Source organism: Trichosporon asahii (assembly GCF_000293215.1).
Source record: "Trichosporon asahii var. asahii CBS 2479 unplaced genomic scaffold scaffold00051, whole genome shotgun sequence".
NCBI lineage: Eukaryota > Fungi > Basidiomycota > Tremellomycetes > Trichosporonales > Trichosporonaceae > Trichosporon > Trichosporon asahii.
This window is the reverse complement of record NW_014040873.1, coordinates 1038481-1059092: the sequence shown is the minus strand read 5'-3', so window position 1 is coordinate 1059092 and position 20612 is coordinate 1038481. Positions and strand designations below refer to the sequence as shown.

The window sequence follows — 20612 nt, the reverse complement described above, 5'->3', positions numbered from 1 at the left end:
TGAGACGATGCCGAGCTCGGGACCTAAGCACACCAGCGCTGGGCAGAGGCAGAGACATGAAGGCAGAGATTAGGAAACCGAGGCCGTCACGGACATTCCGTCCCCGCCCCGTCTCCGCGCCGGGGAATGCCGACATCCCCGTCTAAGCGCAGTACCTGGCCCCAAAGGTCTCTGGCAGTACTGCAGTGCCTCCTGTCACCTGTCGCCAAACACTGAGGCGTTTCCATGAAAGCCATGAACACATTCATGGATACTTTCGGAAAGCGCGTCGGAACCTATCCCTCCCAAACGTCAGACTTACAGCATGCCGCTTTATGCTTCTAGTCTGATGCCAGAAGAGGAAGTCCACACTGCCCCACAGCAGACTCATTGTTTATTTTGCATCTTGGCAAACAACCTGGGCCGTACGATCCATTTCGTCGGTTCGCATCCGAAGACTCTGTCGCGTCGCGTCTGTCCGGCGAAACACGTCCCCTCGCTGAGAGCCGTTTCGTGCACACACAAATCCTGACCGTACACACAGACTCATCAGGCACCACCCAAATTCGCGGCGACTTTCAACTGACCACTGTTTACCGAATTCTCTCTCAGTCGCTGAATGATGCATGCATGCAGGTGATACTTGCGCAGAATGCCTTTCATACTAACAGAAGAGCGCTCCTGTCACTCCTTCACCTACTTTAGATGGATTGTTGACACCGGAAACTATGCTGAATTCCGTCAGTGGCCTCTGGCTCCTCCATCCATCAGCCACCCCCGATGACATGTTGGACCACCAATCTCTTGCCTCAAGAACTACGTTCTTCGTTTTCAGCGAGTGTGCTTCTGACATGCTAATGTGCTACCTGAGTAATTCAAAGTATGCATAGGTCATGCAAATCAGGCTGAAGAAGCCTTGTTCGGTGGCACGACTTAACATTACATAAGCAGTGTGTCTGAAAAGTGTGTGTACGAGCGGGAATTGTGTGTGCACGAACCGGCTCTCCCCCTCGCTCTCATCACCTACCGCTCATAATGACATTCCTTACGTATCTACACTTTCACTCTGCGACGCCAATTCAGTTGCGCATTCCAGTCAATCTCCTGACGAGTCGATCCCTGTCGCTGTACGCTCTGCACTGCTCATCCGATGCGTCTGGTCGAGTTCATCTCGGGTCTGTGATCGAGCGTCATTGCGAGCATGCGAGCCACCCACCATTCGCAGCTCGGGTGCGCGGCTGTATAATTGCTGTAATGGCCTGTCCCTCAGCATGTCATGATCAATTTACAGGTGCGCTCAGCCATCGGCCGAGAGCCGACGCGACGCGCCTGTCCGTGCGTTCATATTGGTTTCAGTATCGAGGGTCAGTACTCTGTTCGGATTTCGCCACTCTGGTAGCTTCTTCAGCAGGGTAATACATGATAGGTTGTACGCGGCACCGGCCCAGCACTCCGGTGCTAGGCTGGTGTATACGCGTCTCAATGGGTTTTCTATTGTACGTTGTTTCTTGTTGCGGTTTGGTTGATGCTGCGGAATAATGATGTCGCTGAGAGAAGAAAAAGAGCCAAAGCTCTTGGAAAGTGGATTCAGAGTCGAAGCCTGGTTTACTCGAGCTCATGTGGCTCGCTCACCAGGTTGCAGTTGGGGTAGACAAGTAGCTTACTCGGACTCATTGGATTGCCCGCTCGCTATGTCAACTGAGCAGCCTTGCTCACTGCAAACTCCTACTGGAATGCCTCCGGCGGGATCGTGGCACGGATCTCCTGGAAGTTGACGACTGCGCGCTCAACGTCCCAGCCGTTCTGCGCGAGACACAGCTCGGAGAACTGCGCGTTCATGCCGGTCCGCTGGCGGACCTGCTCGACCATCGCAGCCTTCTGAGCGGCCTCATCCCCAGGCGCCGCGGTGACAGTGACGGCGGGAATAGGCACAGCTCCCACGGCCGGAGGCACGATCGAGATGTCACCCTTCACAAGGGTCGCCTTGTTGTCCCAGCTGCCGGTGCTGCCGAGGTACGAGTGGACGACCATGGTGTCGGAGAGAATGACGCAAGGGTAACCCTTCGTCGCGGCGGGGGTTCCGGGGGGAGGGGCCGCAAGGATGAAGGTTCGGGTGAAGGATCGGTAGGTCATGGACGGGACTGGATATCAGTAAACGCCTTCACGCAATGCACTCACGCTCTTGGAACTCTCCCTGGATAACGGCCGAGATGCGGTCGTTGTTGGTGTCGAAGTACACGCATCGATCGACCACTTGCTGGCGTCCTCAAGCGGGTGCTTCGTGTCGGGCACCGATTTGGTGAGCCATCGAAGAAGCTCCGCCTGGTCCATCGGCGACTTGAGAGTCTTCACACGCTGCTCTACAGTCGTGCAAGAGCGGAAGAAGTTGCGACCGGGAAGCGTCACCCAAGCCTCGAACGAAACTGGCTGAGGTCGGCTCGAACGAGACTTGGCGAGCTCGGTGGCCTGGGCCGATCGTGATGGAAGCGTGTTGGCGGAGATGGAGATCGTGGCCTCCGGGTGGTAAAAGTCCATCGCCTCCACTCGGTTGTTGTCCCAGAGAGGGAAGAAGCGTCCGCAAAAGTCCATAACGGCAGACTTGCAAGCCTCATTCTCCTCGAAGGCAGTCGTGACGTCGATGGGGTAGGTGAAGGCTCGCGCAGCCAAAGGCTTGCGCTCTTCCTCGGTGCGCTTGACGATCGGCTTGCGCTCGAGAGGGAAGACGATGCGGTTCAGCTGCACGCTGTCGAGGATGAGAAGACCGGGGAAGCGGCGAAGAATGTCGTGCTGATACTTCTCGCCACCATCAGGGCGCTGGAGCATCTCCTCGCGGAACTTGGTTCCCTCCAGCTTGAGCTCTACGAGACTCTTGAGAGAGCCGGCAGCGGACGACGCTTTGCCCTTCTGCTCTCCGGGCGACTGGAGGTGCTTCAGCTCATCGCTCTTAGCAATGGGGTTGTTGCTGAGGTCGAGTGCGCGGATGTAGGGAAGACAAATGGGTAACTTGGAGAGTTGGTGAAGCGATTTGAAGCCGTTGTGTGCCAAGGACATGGTGACGATGCGGCTCTCGGGCGTCTCGAGGGTGGTTTGGATCAGCTTCCAGAACACATGACCAGCGTTTGCAGGAGCCTCAGGGCTGCCTGGGGGCGCGATGCCATGCTCCTTGAGCCATGGGTCATTGGCGAGATCCGACATGTTGACGACCCCAGGGGCGACAAGACGAGAGCGCAACCAGTTCTTAATCTCCTCGCCGCGGATGACCTCACTGAGCTTGCTGTGCTGCTGTCGCCTGATCTGCTCGGCGCGGGAGCCGCTGTCCTTCAGAATGTCGGGCGTTCCCTCGGGGGCGCGCCTGCTGTTGGAGGGGTTGAGATTGGCTCCGCGGCGCTTGCCCTTAGCAGAGGAACCGGAGGGGCCACTGATGCGACTCGCGAGCGAGCCACCGTCCGGCTTGGCGTAGGGAGCATCGCGGTTACGGCGACCGCTCTGCAAGTGCCGGACGAAAGAGGGAGGCAGATTCGCAAGCCGTGAGGGATGGGTGCGAAAGCGATCGGCGGGAGGTGGAGTTTGTTGTTGTGACGAGGGTGGACCGTACGACATTGTTGATCGGGGAAGGAAGAACGAGCGTCAGCCTCAGTAGACGACGGGCGGAGGAACGGTCGAAAAGCTGCTGTTGCTCGAGGGCAGGATGCTGCGACGCATCCGTGGTGGTTGAGACCGAGTTGACAGTACGATACGAGATGGACGTTGTGAAGGGAGAAGGAGAGAAGGCAAGCAAGAGTGACTGCGCGACTGGCACCTGCATAACTCGCCTGCCTATGGGATACGGCGTGGGAAGGCAGACGGCCTGCAGATGAGTGTACGATGAGTGTATGACTGCGTGTATCGGGTGGCAAACCCCTGCGCCCCACCGACAGCCCTAGTGCAGCGCCGGGCGCACCAGGCGCACCGGGCGTGGATAGGCTAAACAGGCGGGGTAACAGCGGGCGCCCTTTGCATGGGCTAGACCGATTTTCACACAGCTCACAGCACTCGCCTGATCGTCGTGATCGACTCTTGCAAGACCCTACTCTCTCCTTTAATCCTTATGCTCCCCTCGCTGATCGCTGATCACTGAGCGCGTATCATCGCATTCGATTGCCAACAATACCAATGAGAGATGATCCGTCGGCGTCCACGGACTGACAAGCAGTGATAACCTGGAGAAGAGCAGCTCACGTTGTACTTACCTGATCCAGCGGTCCGCTGCTTCGCGCACCTCGCCTGTTGCGGCCAGCTCGTCCGACTCCGCCATCCAGATCCATCTTGTCCTCGTTCGCAACGCCGGCGCCGCGGAGAGCACTGGAGAACGCACGCGCACCGCCACTCATGATCACCTGATGAAGATTGGAGGTTGAAACAGTGATGTAATGAGCTCAGACGAAGAGGTAGAGTGTCCCAATCGATACGGGTCGTGTCGCAGGAACGGATGGATCGTAATGTGCGGAAGTTCGAGACGGATGGGTAGCGCTGGTCGTGATGGCCGAGAGTTGTGTTGGTGGACAAGAGACCAAGAGGGGACAAAGAAATAGCGATGCAGCGAAGGTTGGCGAATGGCTGGGAGAATTAAGTGCACTTGGGTGGCAAAAACGCCCTGGGTGCCACAGCCGGATATCACCGCAACCCCGCCCTGGCTCACACCCAGCTTCATGATTACAGTCACCAAGGTCACTGTTGACGCATATCCACGCATCCACCACCCAAAAGCTGCAACGATGCCAGCAGCAAACGGCCATGCCGCCACCGCCAACGGGCACGCCGTCAAGACGTCCGGGGTCAAGTCGCGCGCCGCTCTGAAACGACTCAAGGCGAAGGCGAAGAAGGCGGCCGGCTCCTCGGCCCCGACTCCAACCTCGACTGAGCCCGAGAGCGATGCCGAGTCTGTCTCCTCCGTCATGACCGTCGAGTCCTTTCTGGACGCTGCCGAGCCGACACCCGAGTCTTCCGAGTTCTCAGAGTTCCAGAAGGTGTTCCAGCACTTCACGGAGACTGGCGAGGACGGTCTGATCAAGGTCGAGGACGGACCGAATAAGGGCCATGTCTACTATTCGGACGACGAGGACGAGGATGAGGAGGGACAGGCTGCGCGGAAGACTGGAACCGAGGGAATGACGAGGCGAGAGCGGAGACGAGCAGCAAAGCTCAGCGTGGCGGAGCTGAAGCAGCTCGTCGACCGACCAGAGGTTGTGGAGTGGTTCGACTGCGACGCACGCGACCCGCGACTGCTCGTCACCCTCAAGTCATACCGCAACACTGTCCCGATTCCCAGTCATTGGAACGCTAAGCGTGATTATTTGTCCGGACGAAGAGGAATGGAGAAGACGCCATACAGGCTACCTCGTGAGTTTCAGTGAGAGGTCCCTTATAACTGACCGCAGCCTGGATCGCGGACACGGGAATTGGAGAGCAGCGCGATGCGGTCAAGTCGAAGGAGGCGCAGCAGACGCTCGCCCAGAAGACGCGCGAGCGTGTGCAGCCGAAGATGGGCAAGATCGACATCGACTACCAGAAGCTGCACGATGCGTTCTTCAAGTACCAGGAGAAGCCGCGGATGTCCAAGTTCGGCGAGGCGTACTACGAGGGCAAGGAGATGCAGGCGGACCTGCGAACGAAGAAGCCCGGAGAGCTCAGTGAGGAGCTGATTGAGGCGCTGAGCATCCCGCCGCTCGCGCCGCCGCCATGGCTGATCGCGATGCAGCGTTTTGGCCCGCCGCCATCGTACCCGAACCTGCGCATCAAGGGTCTGAACGCCCCTATCCCCGCCGGCGCGCAGTGGGGCTTCCACCCCGGAGGCTGGGGTAAGCCGCCGATGGACGAGTACAACCGGCCGCTGTACGGCGACGTCTTTGGCGTAGTGCAGGGCGAGGAGAGCGCGAACGCGACGGCGGTCAACCGCGAGCGCTGGGGCGAGATCGAGATCATGGAGGCGGAGGAGAGCGACGAGGAGGAGGAAGAGGACGAGGAGGAGGACATGGAGGAGGACGACGAGGACGAGGACGGCGAGCCTGCGCCGACGGACGGGATGGAGACGCCGAGTGGTCTGGCGACGCCGAGCGGGTACGCCTCTGTCTCATCCACGGTACCGGGCGGGCTGGAGACGCCCGACTTCATCGAGCTGCGCAAGCGCATGCACCCCGAGCGCGACGACGAGGGCCCCTCGGGCCCGCGCGAGCTGTACCACGTCATCCCCGAGCGCGAGACGAGCGTCAAGGGCTTCATGGGCAGCAGCACCGCTTACGACCTCTCGGGCGCAGCGCCCGTGCTCGGCGACGACAGGGGGACGAAGCGCAAGGCCGGCGCCGTCGACGTCTCCATCGACGGAGACGAGGACCTCACCCCCGCCCAGCTCAAGGCCAAGTACAACGAGGCACGCAGGGAGGGGTCTCGCGTCCACGTTCCCGGTCAGCACGTCGACCGTTCCGAGTTTGACGATGTCATCTCGAGCGAGACGAAGAAGCGCGCAAAGACCCAGGACAGGAAGCGCAAGGAGGAGAAGGCCGAGAAGTACAAGTTCTAATCTACTGGACACTTGGCGGGAGAGACGATTAGCAGACTACCACAGGCACCATCAGCCGTACATCATGTTGTGACATGCACAGATAACATAGAGCACAGGTGCGAATGGCTTGCACTGATTGCATTGATCGGTCATGATGGTGGTACACACATACAGCTAAGGCTCCTCAAGTCTTATCTTACATCGCGAGCGGGTCTGACATCAGCACACACGCGCATATCATCCAGTGGGACTCACCATAGTCACTGTCAGGCTCGCTCTTGACCTCGGCATCCGTGTCAACGTCGCTCCAGTCATCTCCATACTGCTTTCTGCGCACGCTCTGCTGTCCACCGATCTTGCTCGCCTTCGTGATTCTACCAGGAGTCGATTTCGGGTGGAAGAAGTCATCGTCATTGTCGCTTCCAGACTTGCGCTTTTGACGGATGGGTGAGGAATGTCGCTTCGTTGTCAGCTCTAGCTCACGAGGCGTCAACTCACGTTTTGAATAGCAGGACGCGAGGAGGACGTAGAGGCGGATGTAGTCGTCGAAGGGCGTGAGGCTGGGCGGGCGGTGTGTGGGGTGGAGCGCCCGTTGCCGTTGACGAGATGGGCGCGACCGTTCGTGAGATGGCCATTTGTGCCGTTCGCGCCGTTCATCCGTCCGTTGACGCTGGGACGTCCTTTCGGGGCCGTCTTCAGCCGCTTCGGGGTCATGCCGATCGATCTTCCCTCGTTGAGGGCGTTGATGACGGGCGCAAGCAGGCTTGAGAGCTGCTCGTACTTCTGTTGCCACTCCGCCTTCTCCTCCTCGATGCCGCGCATGGTATCCTCCCACTCGGCCTCCCACTCAACCTTCCTCAGCTTGTCCTGGAACGTCATCGTGCTGCCATTGCTGCTGCGTGGTCGCTGGGCGGCGGCAGCGGAGGCCTTCTCCAGGGCCGCAGCCTCGCGCTGCAAAGCGGCCTGCGTGCGCCTTTCCTCCTCGACAAGGCGGTCCTCGAGCGCTTCGGCTTTTGCGACAGCCCGCTCGAGGTCTTCCTCGGTTGCTGCGAGCCGCGACTCCGCCTTGCGCAGCACGTCGTTTTCGTACTCGAGGTCCGCTATTCGCGCCTTGTACTCAAGGTTCGTCTGTAAGACACCCTTGTTCAGGAACTTGGAGAGTTCCAACTCGTTCTCCAGCTTCGCGACGAGGTCCTGAAGCTGGAGCACTGTCTTGGCCATTGTCGGGGAAGGCAGAGGGAAGACGCTTGACGCGTCGCGATCGGATCTGGCACAGGTGAAAAGTGAGAGAGGAGGGGATAGGGGGATGCTTTCAGCAGTTCGGATGAGGTTTGGACGAGAGCGGCGGCTCTATCGGGTGTATCGCTGGTAGGTATCGCTGAGATAGAGATGTTGTTGATGCTAGTCAACCAGAGACGCGTACTGGACATGAGACGAACTCAATCCTGATTTTCAGGCACCGTGATCCCTCTAACTGCGGCGGCAACGCACACAAAGTACGACGACCTCCACATTTCGATCTGTTGACGTTTCTTCCTCCCATTCTCGACAACGTCTTACACCATCCACAATGCCTCGCTCACCGCGCGACCGATCGCCTCGTGGCTATGGAAGGAGTCGCTCCCCTCCTCCCCGGAGTCGCGACGACCGTGACAGGAGAGACCGCCGCGATCGTGACAGGAGCAGGAGCCCGAAGCGGGAACCAGGGTGGGGTGACGAGTACACCGCAAAGGACCGGGAGAGGGAGCGCGAGCGTGACAGGAAGCGGTATGATGAGGATGTGGCCGGAGACAAGGAGGTAAGTACAGCAGTTGCTGCTTTGGGAGTAGACTGTGAAGGGCAGCTCGCTCTGCGGTCAGATCAGGGTACATCAATATCAGCACCACTCGTGCGACGCCCAAGATGGGCTAACGACATACAGAAGTCACCACCTAAGCCCAACATGAAGAACACCGGGCTGCTCGCGAAGGAGTCAAACATGGTCAAGGGTGTTGCGCTCAAGTACCACGAGCCGCCTGAAGCGCGGAAACCTGTCGTCAACTGGCGGTTGTACGTGTTCAAAGGTTCAGAGCAAGTCGGTGAGTACGAACGCGGAAGTTGCGAGATGGAGGGACGTAACTGACAATCAGACCTTATCCACATCTACCGCCAGTCTTGTTATCTTCTGGGCCGCGACGCAGTGGTCACCGACATTCTGATCGAACACCCCAGCTGCTCCAAGCAGCACGCTGTTATCCAGTTCCGCCAGATCACGAAGACGGACAAGTATGGCAAGACGACGCAGTCTGTGAAGCCCTTTGTCATCGATCTGGACAGCACGAACGGCACATGGGTGAACGGAGAGGAGATTCCGCAGTCGAGGTACTACGAGCTGCGGTCAGGCGATAGTGAGTACAGGCTGTGTCTCCAGTTCCAGCTGACCTTCAGTCCTCAAGTTCGGGACGTCGAGCCGGGAGTATGTGCTGCTCCCTGAAGACGCCAAGTGAAAGAAGTATACCCTAACATACAACCAAATGCATCTAATCTATAACTAACAGGAGGACTTAGACACACAGGCTGGACGGCGATCAAGAACGGCGACGGGAGGCTGGTGATGTGAAACAGAAGTGAAGGAACGATGAAAACACGGTGATAATGTCAAGGTGTGCGAGCTAGGTCTGGTCTACACATGGCTCAATGCTTATCCACTCGGTCACTTGGCCTTGACGTCGTTGGTAAGGCTACCGTTGTTGAACATGGCGGAGAGGCGACGGATCTTGTCGCCGCGGCGACGGGGCGCCTCGGGCGTGGAGCCCTTGCTGATGGAGCCCGTGGGGGTGTGAGTGGGGGTTGCTCTGGGGGTTGTAAGCGGCGTGGTCACTTTCTTCGCAAGGCTGCCAACGTTAATGGGAGACTTGGAGAAGGACTTGGAGCCGTTGGAAGAGTCGCCGTCGTAGCTGCTAGAGGAGATGTTCTGGATGCGAGGCAGGCCGTTGAGGAAGCTGGGAGGCGATCCGATCGCATTCAGGATGCTCTTGGGGGGCGGGGTCGGGTTCCGGAGGTTGGCGTTGGGGATGGGCTCGGTCGGCTGGGGCAGGATCTTGACGCTCTTGGCGGGAGGCGTCTGGAGAATGGTGGAGGTAAGGCTGGCGTTGGAAATAGAAGGGGACATGGGGAGCGCCATGGGCAGCGGGAGCCCGCCGCCGCACATGCAGTCGACGGGCTTGAGCAGGGGCGACATAACGGAGGGCGACATGATAGTCGGAGACAGGGGTGGCGACATGAGCGTGTCGCGGTCGACGAGCTTTCGGACCTTCTTAATGGCCTTGCCCTTCTCGTGCCCGCGGCACTTGCCAGGGTAGCATTTGCACTGTTGCCACTCAGACTTGGGCGGGATGACCCACGTACCGTCGGGTCGATACAGGTCCGGGCTCTGACGTCCAAGCACCTCAGCCATGCCGACAAGGAGGTCGGTGCTGAGCTCGAGCGCCTCCTTCGTTTTCTGCGTTTGGTGATCAGCGCTGTGGATCGCAGTGGCGGAATGCGAAAACTACTCTGGCGGTGGTAATGCAGCCTGCAATGTACTCACATGAGTGAACTTCAGCTCGTGCGATCGCATCTTGGCAGCAAGCGTCAGCCGGTGAGATTTACCCCACTGCTGGTTGCGGGGCACGCACGCTTGCTGGACGCTGAGACGGTGAAGGAACGCATGGCGCTCCTCGTGCGCACGGTCGGCAGGATTCAGCAGCCACGAGCATGTGCACACTGGGAGCTTGGTCCGCAATGGCAGGTCGCACTTCTTGCCGGAAAGCACGCACGAGACGCAACTGTAACCGAGAAACCGAAGCAAGCGAGATCGTGGGGTCGGCACGCGCATGCACAGTGATGGGGGTGGCGGAAAGGGTGCGACAGATGCGGACGGGCAGTCAATTTGTCCACACAAGAGGATCCCGGGTCAGCTCTAGTTCCGCCGCGATTGTGCTTAGCTGCATTCTTCTCACCGTCCAGGAACGTAGGGAAACGGGTACTGCGGGTCCTCAGTACGAAGGGAAGCGATACACTTCGAGCCGCTCTCCTTGCAGCAGCCACACGGCTTCTCTGTGATGAGTCAGTCAGGTGATCATCCTGCATCTGCGTTGCTCAAGCCGCCACCAGCGTCTCTTCTCCCAACGCACCGAGAATTACGGGCTCGTGGTCCGGCTCCGTGAGAAGGCTAAGAAGTCGAACACAGTCCCAGTCGTCGCCGTAGAAGGCGCGGGTCATCACCGGGCGGAGCGCCTCCTGTTCGACGTCAGCCCGACTCGCCCTTCCTTCCCGGCGTCCACCACACTCACAGTGACGGTTGGGTCGAGTAGGGGAACAGGACGGTACATGTTTGTCGAGTTGTGAGTGAAGTGAAGTTTGAGAAAGAGAAAAATGTTCAACTTTGAACGCAATGACAAGGGGGACGGTGCACCCAGCGAGCGGCTCTTGCGCTTGTGGGCGGAAGCCCGGGCGATGCCGAGCGTCGAAAGCGGGGGCCACCATCAGGAGTGCTTTGTCTCACCAGCGTAAGCGTAAGCGCTTTGGTCAGCTTTCTCGCATTCTCATTTGGGATTTCGCAGACGGGGCGGACGATGAGGATGAGATGGCGTAAACAGCGAAGGATGAAACACACACACACAACATTCGTTCTCATATGGAGAGACCCGTCTGCCTTGATCGCCAGTGGGTGGCGTCGCCTGAAATCAGCCGCGCGTGCCACATGACAAGTCACGTCCGTTGATCTATGGCGAACATTGCGCGAGTACATATGCGCATGGGCTAGATCGTGATCCTGCCATGCATACGGCAGCTAAGCTGGTCTGTCTACAAATACGCGAGCGATACATCTACTCAATCGGAACAGCCACTGGCACCCCACGCCCTGCTGACCACATCGAGTTCCACAGCACGAAGAACACTAGAACGTGCTGTCGTCAGCTGAGAACTGTGCTTGAAGAACGTACCAATGATCCAGCATACATGATGAAGAGGGACCTCGCACGCTTGTTGCCGATGATGGCCCGCGTGAGGGCGAAGGTTGCCCGCTCCAGAGGGTTGAGAGCCTGGATCGCTCGCTGGGCCTCTCGACCCTTGAAGGCCTCAAAGGGATTCAAGCTCTCGTCGTACTTATCCTTGTACTTGCCGATTTCGTCGTCCCGACTCCGCAGAGCGCCGTTCAGCATGGAAGCCGACGACCCGGGCGTGTTATAACCGGATAAGGGCATGTGGGAAGAGCTGCCGGCGGTATCACGATAGCTCTGCATGTAGCGCACTTTCTCATAGAGCTTGAGATTGTCAGCCTGAAGCGACTTGATCTCAGTGCGGAGGTCAGAAATCGTCTCGAACTGCCTGCGAAGCTCCTCTTCCAGCTCGGCGTTGCGCTGCCTAAAACGGTCACGCTGGGACGTAACGATAGGTAGAATCGAGGCATCGTTGTTTGGAGAGGGCGATCCTGTCCGCTCCGACTTGCCGCCGATGTCCAGACCGGCCAGACCAGCTCCCTTGTCCGACTTTTCGTTCTCCTTGTTGACTGACATTAGGTCAGCCTCGAGGCGCTCATTGAGTTGGCGCAAGCGGGCAATCTCTTCCTGGTCGGACTGGACGGACTCCTCGCTCTTGTTAAATTGCGTAGTGAGCTCGTCGTGGGCCACGCGGAGCTTGGTCAGGTCTTCGAGCAGTCGGCGATTCTTGCTGACGAGCAGATTTTCGAGTGACTGGCCAAGCTTCTTGTTGGAGACATCGGCATTGGGATCCGGCAGAGCGACCTCGTCATCGGCGTCGAGATCGGCCCCAGAGAACTCAACGTACTGCTGTCAGCGGATGCATCGGGAAAGACTCACCTTCATGATTTCCAGCTCGCGCTTGAGTTCGTCGTAATCGCTGTACTGCTTAACCTTCGCCCGGAGGTTCTCAATCTCGGCAGCTTGGGTAGCAATCTCACGAGCGGCGTCGTCAACGCGCTTCTTCTCGCTCTTCTCTACATCGGTCTTGGCATCTTTAGCCGCCTCAAGAGCGCGAAGCAGACGCGAGGCCTCAGCCTCGAGCTCTGCGATCTGGTCCTCCTGCTGCTTAACCCTGGATCCGTTAGCACACGTTTAACCTAGGGAGCTCACTTCTCCGCCTGCTGCGAGCCGCTACGAACAGTTTCGATCTCAGAGCGCAGGATTTCCTGCCAAGTCAGCAACTGGGCTCCAGGTGGCAGAGTGATTGCCTCACGTTTCGGCGCTCAATGGTGGCAACACGCTCGTTGGCACGGTTGAGATCAGCCACAACGAGGTCGAGCTCAGCGAGCTTCGCAGTAACGTCCTGCTCTAGGGAGTGAGCCTCAGCCTTCACCGGGTGCACCCACCTTGTCGCTGGCTAGCGTCGAGAAGCTTAGCCTGCGTGCTCTCGTTGGACGTGTGGAGGTCGCGCAGCTGGTCCTTCAGAGTCGTGACCTGACGCTGCAGATCCTTCTCCCTGACGAGTCAGCGCAGCTGCTGCGATGAAGCTTACCTGTCCTCGTAGTTCCGCATCCGCTCGTCGTACTCGGCGTTGAGCTCGTTCTCCTTCTGAGTAACGCGCTCCTGAATCAGATCGTCCATCTTGGCTTCCAGCTGCTCAGCTCGCTGCTCAGCCTTCTTTCGCTTGTCCTCCGCTGTGGAGGCCTCCGCGACCTGCTTCTTGAGGTCGGCATTCTCCTCCTTCAACCGAGCCATTTCCGCCTCCATCATGCGAGCTTCAGCGACTTTGACCGTCTGGTCTACAGCGGCATCGAGGAGGGGGTAAGGATCCGGCGCGTCTGACAAGAGCTTGTAAACGTTCAAGAAAGACGTCTCTGACATCTTTGATCGGCGAGTGAGGTTGTCGATCTCACCCTGGTACGCCTTCAGCAGGACCTTGATGGCACTGAACTTCTCGGCATTCTCTGGAAGCTTTTTGAACTCTGCATCTGTCAGCCAGCGCTCTATGTGCACACCCACCTCTGGTCTGCTCAGCCAGCTTCTTCCTTCCGACCATGTTCTCCTTCTGGTTGTCCACAAGCTCGACAGCCGTCGCATCGAGCGACTTCTGTAGCTCGGACAGGTTGATCTCTGAGGGTGTCAGCTCTTCCAGGGCAGGACGACGCACCCTTCCATGTTGACAACGCTGCGGAGAAATTGGCGTCGGTCATGTTGACAGCTGCCTCGTGGCCGTGCTACAGGCTGTTGCGAATGTCGAGGCGAGGTGGAGTGCGTCTGTCGTGATGTGGGAGGTGGCGACCCAGTGCAACCGTGGATGTCTGTCGTAATGAGGCGTCGCCCTGGATTGCCACGTGACCCACACGCTACTGACGCGCGACGCGTTTGTTGACAATCAGCCGCGACGTCCTTACAATCTCGATGCACTCGCAACAGCCGTGACCAGTACACCTCAACTTCCCTCTCCACTTCGACAGCGGCATCATTGCTGGCGATGCTGAGCCGGCATGTGCAGGATCCGCACAACACGATTACGTCGCTCTCTGCCTCTTTCTCTGCCTCGCTCTCCTTATCCGAGGCCATCGATCTCGATATTGTCGACGAAATCATCAGCCGCGCTCGGGACGCCACCACATTCGCCCAGACTCAGCATGCATACAATCAAGTCCTCAAGGAACGGTAAGGCAACTATACATGTGTGCATCTGACCTTCTCAGGGGTATCCGACCCAGTGACGACAAGTTGTACTACCAGTTCATGCTCAAGTTGAGCATGGTTAGGGCTGCAACCTGGGGAGAGCGATGGGATGTCTGGCGATCGATGCACGATGAGACGCGTGCTGCCTCCGCCACTGCTGTGTCGTCTGCATCGAAGTCGCGAAGCATGAACCCACTGAAGTCCAGAGTCCCCTTCCTGGCGAGCGCGAGCTCCGACCTCGACGAAGGATTCGCCGACGAATCTGGCGCCGAGTCCGAGGTTGCCGTACGGGAGTCGCCCCGCAAGAACCTCCGCAAAACATTGGAAACTTTTCGAGGCCAGTCTTTAGTCGGCTACACGCCGTCCAATTCGGGCGAGGAGGACTCGCTCGACCTTGTCGGTCCGCCAATCCGGACCTCGACTCCGAGAAAGGCACGGAAGAGTGCTGGCTACCACGTCTACGACGACTTCGGCAAGTTCTTGGACACGCGCCGGACGAGCTCATTGTCTCCGACCCCACCCACATACGAAGAGTCTGTCACTTACAGCACCATCAATCCCGATCGGACATTGACCGCGACACCTAAGGCGACCGATGATACTCCCTACATTCACCCTCGCGAGCTCAAAGACCTCGAATTCAAAGCTGACCAGTTCCTGCGACTGGGCCTACTGGGTCGATGCTTCAGCACGTGGTATCAGTCGGCAGATTGGATCTGGAGCACGTCCAACAAGATCCAGGAGGTCCGTAACATGCTCCTCCTGCGACAGCACCTGCACAAGTGGCAGGAGGTTTTGGAGATCAATCTCGGCCGACCAGCTACGGCCGACGCGCACTTCCAGATGTCTACAGAAAAGAAGGTAGTCGAGAAGTGGCTGAACAAGGCACGAGAGCGACGTCGTGACAGGCGTCTGCTGGAAACAGAAGAGGCGGTCACCCGAGCCATGGACGACGCCGCTGCTCGGGCGGCGTGGAAGATGTGGCGCGAGAAGCTGGTCATGACTCGAACGAAGCGATGGGAGAAGGATCTGAAGCGACGAGAAAAGCAGGCCGTCCAGCAGTTCCGCAAAACCAAGCTGGAGCGAGCTTTCAACGTGAGCTAAGCTATTACCCTAATCTGACAGCAGCGTTGGCACGATCGGACGCAAGAACGCAAAGCCGACACGCACTTCGTTAGGACTACTCTCGACCGGACTTTCGGTGACTGGTTAGCCTTTGCACTGCGATCTCGAGATCTCAACAACAAGGCTGCAGCTTTCAAGAGACGTCGCGACACTGCCTATGTGCGAGGGGCGATGACGATGTGGCACAAAACCGCCTCCTTGATACCGCTCGAGGAAGTGGCAGTGCGACAGGGGAAGAGGAGAGTTCTGAACAGTTACATGTCTCTGTGGATGAAGCGGGCGGAGCAGGCGCGTCTGGCGGACGCCTTCAACGATCGCTCTGTCAAGAGATCCGCCATGGCTCGAATGGGGAGTGCTCTGCAGAAGCGTATCTCGAGGGAGCAGATGGCCCACGAGATCGTGGCAGCGCGTGATCGAGAGCTCCTGTCCAAGGCCATCCGCATTTGGAGTCTCGTCGGTCGAAGCAAACTGTACGCCCGCGTATCCGACCGCCGCCAGGAACGTATCGTCTTTGGCAAGTGGCTGGGCAAGATGGATAGAGTCCACGACCTTAATGGTAAGAGGAGAACGTCTGTCAAACTGACGTCTAGTGCGAGTGGCAGAGTTCAAAGCTGCGTCAGATTTGAGGCGCAAGTATACTGCGCTCACTCGCTGGCGGGATGTCATCGGTTCAAAGCGAAATGCAGCGTTAAAGGCCGACCTCATGTACGAAATGCGGACCAAACACAGATTAGTCACCAAATGGAAGCAAGCCCATGTCAAGCAAGCCGACAACGAGGCGACCGCCGACAAGGCGCATGCTTTCTTCACTTTACGAGCCACTTTCAAGATCTGGAAAGGAGCGCGGATCCTCCGACAACAGCAAGCTTTCGTGGAGAAGCGTCGCCTCAACGACTTGAAATCGTGGATGGATGGTAAGTTGTTGGTATTTGTCGTTGCTGATATCAGCCTGGCGAAACGCTACCATACAGAGCTTGGAGGAGAAGGTCAAGGTTGAAGAGTTCCAGAAGGAGCGGGCCAAGGTGCGTCACACTGAAAGACGGTGCTAACAACAGCGATGCCTTGCAAAGCGTCTAGACCAGTGGACGCAGCGCGTGATTGCGATCAAGTCGGACGAGATCACCGTCACGGAGCAGTACAACGCCAGACTCTCGCGACGCGTGTTCGACCGGTGGACAGGGGAACTGAAGCGGACTCGGAATCTCGCGGCTCTGCTCGCTAGCGCCCTCGATATTCGTGCAGAGGAGCAGCTGCGCGGGGCGTTCCGCGCTTGGCGTCAACGGGCGGCTTACGAACGCGATCTTCGACAGCGCTCCGAGTTCTTCGCGAATGAGCGTCGCCAGCGAACTCTTTCCGAGGCGATGGACAAGTGGGTCGGCCTGAAGCGAGAGCGTGACCTGCGGTCGGTCGAGGAAGAGGTCGCTCTGCGTCATGAAGATGCCCTTCTCTTCGCCGTCTACGACCGCTGGATTGCGAGGACAGCCTCGTTCGACGCCATTCGTTTCGACTGTCGGCGCATGCGCAGAAACACCTTCGACCGGTGGCAGAAGGCTTTAGTCCGTATTCGAGAGGAGAAGAGGGCAGCCGCAGAACACGATACCAAGCTGAAGGGTGAGTTTACCATGGATGTTTGCGCTGACAGAACAGAGGAGGCCTTTGGCTTGTGGAGGAAAGCCTACCTGGCCAAAATGGTCAAGAAACGGACGTGAGTACCTCAGGCCTCGGACTCCAGCTGACATCAGACACCATCGACGTCGTCGAGGAACCAGTCCCGCCCTTATAGATGGCCGCCGCGCCCACAGCCCGGCATTCGCCGAACCTCGTCGAGGCAGCAGCCCTCTGTTCGGTGAAGCTGTGCGGGCACGGCACAGTCTTCCTGGCGTAGGCGTGCCTCCTAGAACACGGGCTGTACCGGGACCACGCCCTTCTCTGCCAGCGGGTAGCAGCAGCCGGTCGCTACTGCCGCGCCCCGGCCGTGTAGTGTCCGGTACGTCTGGTAGTTCGAAGTCTGAGGAGGCAGGCTCGGTCGCGAGTGAACCGGCATACTCGCGTCTGCGAGGGGAGCTAGCTGCGCAAAGTCCCGGGCGCTCGCCCCGCGGACGCTCTGCGAGCGACGAGGACCCGCAAACGAAGCTTCGATCACGATCTGGAGACAGGCACAGGAAGGGTGATCTGGACACGCCCATGAGCGAGCTGGTGCGCGCTCTACGGGAGGCGAAGCGAAACTAGAACTGTGCAGTAGCGTGTGCTTGATGCTAGTACTTGTTGTATGCTACCTCTCTAATGCCGGCGACGAACATGCTCGGGCGACGATCCTACTCGATCGCCTCATCGCGCCGCAGGTACGTGACCGCATTGGTTGCGTTCGAGTGGGCATATGGTGTCATGAATGGCCAGTTATCGTCACGCGCATGCATTCAGTACCTAGGCTCTGAATGCTATTCTCCTTTTGACGCACAAAGAGCGGCGGACGCAGAACGAAGCCACGCCCGGCCTCTGGTCGGCGGAATGCAAGTGAGGTGGCGGCTCCAACAAGGTGCGGGCTGGGGCGAGGTCAGCTGCCCATTGACCTTCCCCACCCGTGAACTACGTGAACTCACATAAAAGCCGGTCGGCCCACCGAGCGCTTCTCTTTTCCCCACATCATCTTTACACCATGGCGCACTCCCCATGAGTCACTGACCCGAACACAGTCCACAGTCCTTAGCGAGCTTGTGAAGTGTAAGTGAGCGCACGGCACTCGACACCTTAGGTCTTCGACTGGCGGCGACGCTCGCGTTCGTTCGGTTCGGATTGGGCACCCTCCCCACCTTCCCCCCACAATGTATCACCCTCACCCGTGATTTGACAGTACGTTGAGACTTCGCCTCGGCATTGTTTCGTTGCAATCAAGTAGAATACCCCGGAGAAGAAGACGGAAGTTGTCGCAGATTCGCCACCCATATCCCAACCCCGGTTCCGTTTCGTCATCGATCCCCCCACCCTTCGTAGATACCCGACCCTCCCTTTCGATCCCCGTTCCGCAAGAAGAGACTGGTGGAAGAAGAGAGCAAGAGTTTCGAGTTCCGGTAGCAGCACTGAGTAGCGTCGACCCCGTCAGCAGCAGGACATCGACATACGTGTGGCCTCTCGCCATCACGTCGGCACACCCCTCTCGGGTCGTGCGGCAAGATTGTTCGCCTCCCTAGCGCCAGCAGGGCAGGCCTCTCGCATCAAGACGGCAAACGTGCAGCCTCTGGTTGGCACGTCGGCACGCTCCTCTCGAGCAGTGCAGCAAGTGTCGACATATGCGACTGTGTCGCATCGGCACGCCCCTTCCGGGAGGTGCAGGCAAGATGTGATATGGGACAGGCCTCTCGCAGCAAGTGTCGCCTTCCCTTGGCCTTTTCGTGGATGGATTGTAAGAGCGGCAAACGTGCGACCTCTCGTCGTCACGTCGGCACGCCCCTCTTGGGCAGTGCGGCAAGTGTCGGCATACGCGCCCAGTTCGCGTCGGCACACCCCTCTCGGGAAGTGCAGCAAGTGTCGGCATACGTGCAGTCTTGACTGTCACGTCGGCACGCCCCTCTCGGGCAGTGCGTCAAGATGCTTGATTGTTGTGTAGACTTCTTATTGTTCGCCTCCCCAGCACACGATTGCAGGGCAGGCCTCTCGCAGCAAGAACGGCATACGTGCAACGTCTCGTTGTCACGTCGGCACACCCCTCTCGGGTGGTGCGGCAAGTGTCCGGCATACGCAACAGCAGTTGCGTCGGCACGCCCCTGCCGGGCAGTGCGGCAAGAGTACATGGCCTCTGCAGTGCAAGCCTTTATAATCAACAACTGCCTCTCGCATCAAGCGCCGAGCGCCCAACGACGCACGCACGCGGTACGCCCACCCCCGGCGCTCACGGCCTCAGTTGCCTTCCACACTTTCCAGGCCGAAATGGCAGATTCAGGGACGACCCCACCCCCTTCCCCACACTCTCCATGCCGATCTCTCCCCTCCCCACCAGGCGACCGACAAGTCAAGACCAGGCTATCATCGGACGGCGTCTGGTCTCTGGCTCGACCCGACGTTCCGATGATTCGACCTTCGACTATCGACGGATGCATGCTCGCGACGCTTTTGTCATCTGCAGTCGCTCGAGTTATGTACTGCCGTAGACATAGCTGCCCGGCAGACACGCGATGACCGCAGCTCGGCGGTACCCCTCTCGCCCGTCATTACGGAGCTTAGGGGAAGGAGTCGCATCGCGACTCGCGCGACGCCCATCGAACCCAGCGAGGCTCGCTGGAGAAGTCGCGCTTGTAGCCTTATGCATAGATATCGGCTCACTAGTGCACCTGGCCGTGACTTACAGTTGGGCGGAGCAACGTAGATGGTCAGTGGCTGTCGGCTCATTTTCGCATTTGCTCCCTCGACGCTGCTGTTTTCGGCTCTTTTCCGTCCCAGCCTCTCACCCAGTCCGGCCCTTTCCCTCATTTGCGTCCGTCGACGCTGCTGTTTTTCGGCACATTTCCACCCTTTTGCTCCCGTCGACGCTGCACTTTGAGGACGACGTTGGAGGACGTCTTGCGCAGATTCATGCTTTCCCACGGTCACCAAGATATTCACATCCTCAGTGGGTGGCGGGCAACAGCGCAGCCATTCTCAACAGCAGCGGCAGAACGCATGCCCAGCACGCTCAGTTATGCTTGTGCTTCTCATATTCTATCTGTGATCTCCCATCTTGGCATCGGGGCCAAGAGAGAATGCACGTGCATCCCCCTTCCTGCACATTTGCGGACCTGCCGACCTTGGTGTGCCGCAAGCATCCCCACAAACCCACCACTTGATTGTCTCCATGCACCCAATCGTCTCCCAATCGCGCAGATGAAGCCCAAGAAGGCGGCTTAAGGCGGGGCAGTTGTGCCCCGCAACGCCCATGTCACAAATAAGAGTTGCTCCGCAAGATTCTTGGCGAAAGTCGCGACCCCAGTGTCTCACGGGGGACTGAATAGAGGTGACGCTCCTATCTGTGCACACTCTGCACCTTGTTAGCGAATATCGTTCGATGAAGAGTCCGATTCGGGCCTTGCCCTTTGTTCCCGTGACCAAAAGCAGCACGCCAGATCACTCTTCGTGACATCCGCTTATCTCTGCGGCTACAAAGCTTCCATTACGCTTCTGATACCATGGAGCAAATGGCGGCCGTGCTCGGCCATCGGCCATGCATTCACAGCTGATCACTCTGTGCGCTCCTCGCACACGTCGCACACGTCGCACACGTCGCGCGCCTCGCTTGCGCCGGCTAAGCATATCGGAAAGTCGACCTTTGGGTGGGACAGAATTACAGAACTCCGCTGAGC

At 58.6% G+C, this 20612-nt stretch overlaps 8 protein-coding genes across 8 annotated transcripts; 3 read left to right on the top strand and 5 right to left on the bottom strand.

The window, feature by feature from the left end:
• Positions 1-1704: 1704 nt before the first annotated feature.
• Positions 1705-2010, bottom strand: A1Q1_02802 (uncharacterized protein; the record flags this gene model as incomplete). Its single annotated transcript, XM_014324031.1, has 1 exon — positions 1705-2010. One exon carries the CDS (start codon positions 2008-2010, stop codon positions 1705-1707), a length of 306 nt encoding a protein of 101 aa, XP_014179506.1.
• A 117-nt stretch (positions 2011-2127) lies between these two features.
• On the bottom strand, positions 2128-3579 carry A1Q1_02801 (uncharacterized protein; the record flags this gene model as incomplete). Its single annotated transcript, XM_014324030.1, has 1 exon — positions 2128-3579. One exon carries the CDS (start codon positions 3577-3579, stop codon positions 2128-2130), a length of 1452 nt encoding a protein of 483 aa, XP_014179505.1.
• Positions 3580-4733: 1154 nt separating this feature from the next.
• A1Q1_02800 (spliceosome assembly-related protein) lies at positions 4734-6535 on the top strand (the record flags this gene model as incomplete). The annotated part of the gene is made up of 2 exons (XM_014324029.1): positions 4734-5304; positions 5397-6535. The coding sequence occupies 2 exons, from the start codon at positions 4734-4736 to the stop codon at positions 6533-6535; spliced, it is 1710 nt and encodes a 569-aa protein (XP_014179504.1).
• Positions 6536-6701: 166 nt separating this feature from the next.
• A1Q1_02799 (uncharacterized protein) lies at positions 6702-7738 on the bottom strand (the record flags this gene model as incomplete). Its single annotated transcript, XM_014324028.1, has 3 exons — positions 6702-6712; positions 6773-6950; positions 7016-7738. 3 exons carry the CDS (start codon positions 7736-7738, stop codon positions 6702-6704), a joined length of 912 nt encoding a protein of 303 aa, XP_014179503.1.
• Positions 7739-8087: 349 nt separating this feature from the next.
• A1Q1_02798 (uncharacterized protein) lies at positions 8088-8990 on the top strand (the record flags this gene model as incomplete). The annotated part of the gene is made up of 4 exons (XM_014324027.1): positions 8088-8315; positions 8439-8595; positions 8647-8904; positions 8953-8990. 4 exons carry the CDS (start codon positions 8088-8090, stop codon positions 8988-8990), a joined length of 681 nt encoding a protein of 226 aa, XP_014179502.1.
• A 219-nt stretch (positions 8991-9209) lies between these two features.
• Positions 9210-10869, bottom strand: A1Q1_02797 (uncharacterized protein; the record flags this gene model as incomplete). Its single annotated transcript, XM_014324026.1, has 5 exons — positions 9210-9998; positions 10086-10323; positions 10498-10594; positions 10672-10777; positions 10831-10869. 5 exons carry the CDS (start codon positions 10867-10869, stop codon positions 9210-9212), a joined length of 1269 nt encoding a protein of 422 aa, XP_014179501.1.
• A 502-nt stretch (positions 10870-11371) lies between these two features.
• On the bottom strand, positions 11372-13673 carry A1Q1_02796 (golgi family vesicle transport-related protein; the record flags this gene model as incomplete). The annotated part of the gene is made up of 9 exons (XM_014324025.1): positions 11372-11438; positions 11501-12318; positions 12361-12595; positions 12634-12689; positions 12737-12826; positions 12870-12936; positions 13016-13445; positions 13483-13593; positions 13631-13673. The coding sequence occupies 9 exons, from the start codon at positions 13671-13673 to the stop codon at positions 11372-11374; spliced, it is 1917 nt and encodes a 638-aa protein (XP_014179500.1).
• Positions 13674-13954: 281 nt separating this feature from the next.
• On the top strand, positions 13955-17511 carry A1Q1_02795 (spindle pole body duplication -related protein; the record flags this gene model as incomplete). Its single annotated transcript, XM_014324024.1, has 7 exons — positions 13955-14139; positions 14178-15252; positions 15559-15838; positions 15885-16207; positions 16254-16304; positions 16353-16987; positions 17052-17511. 7 exons carry the CDS (start codon positions 13955-13957, stop codon positions 17509-17511), a joined length of 3009 nt encoding a protein of 1002 aa, XP_014179499.1.
• Between the last annotated feature and the right edge of the window lie 3101 nt (positions 17512-20612).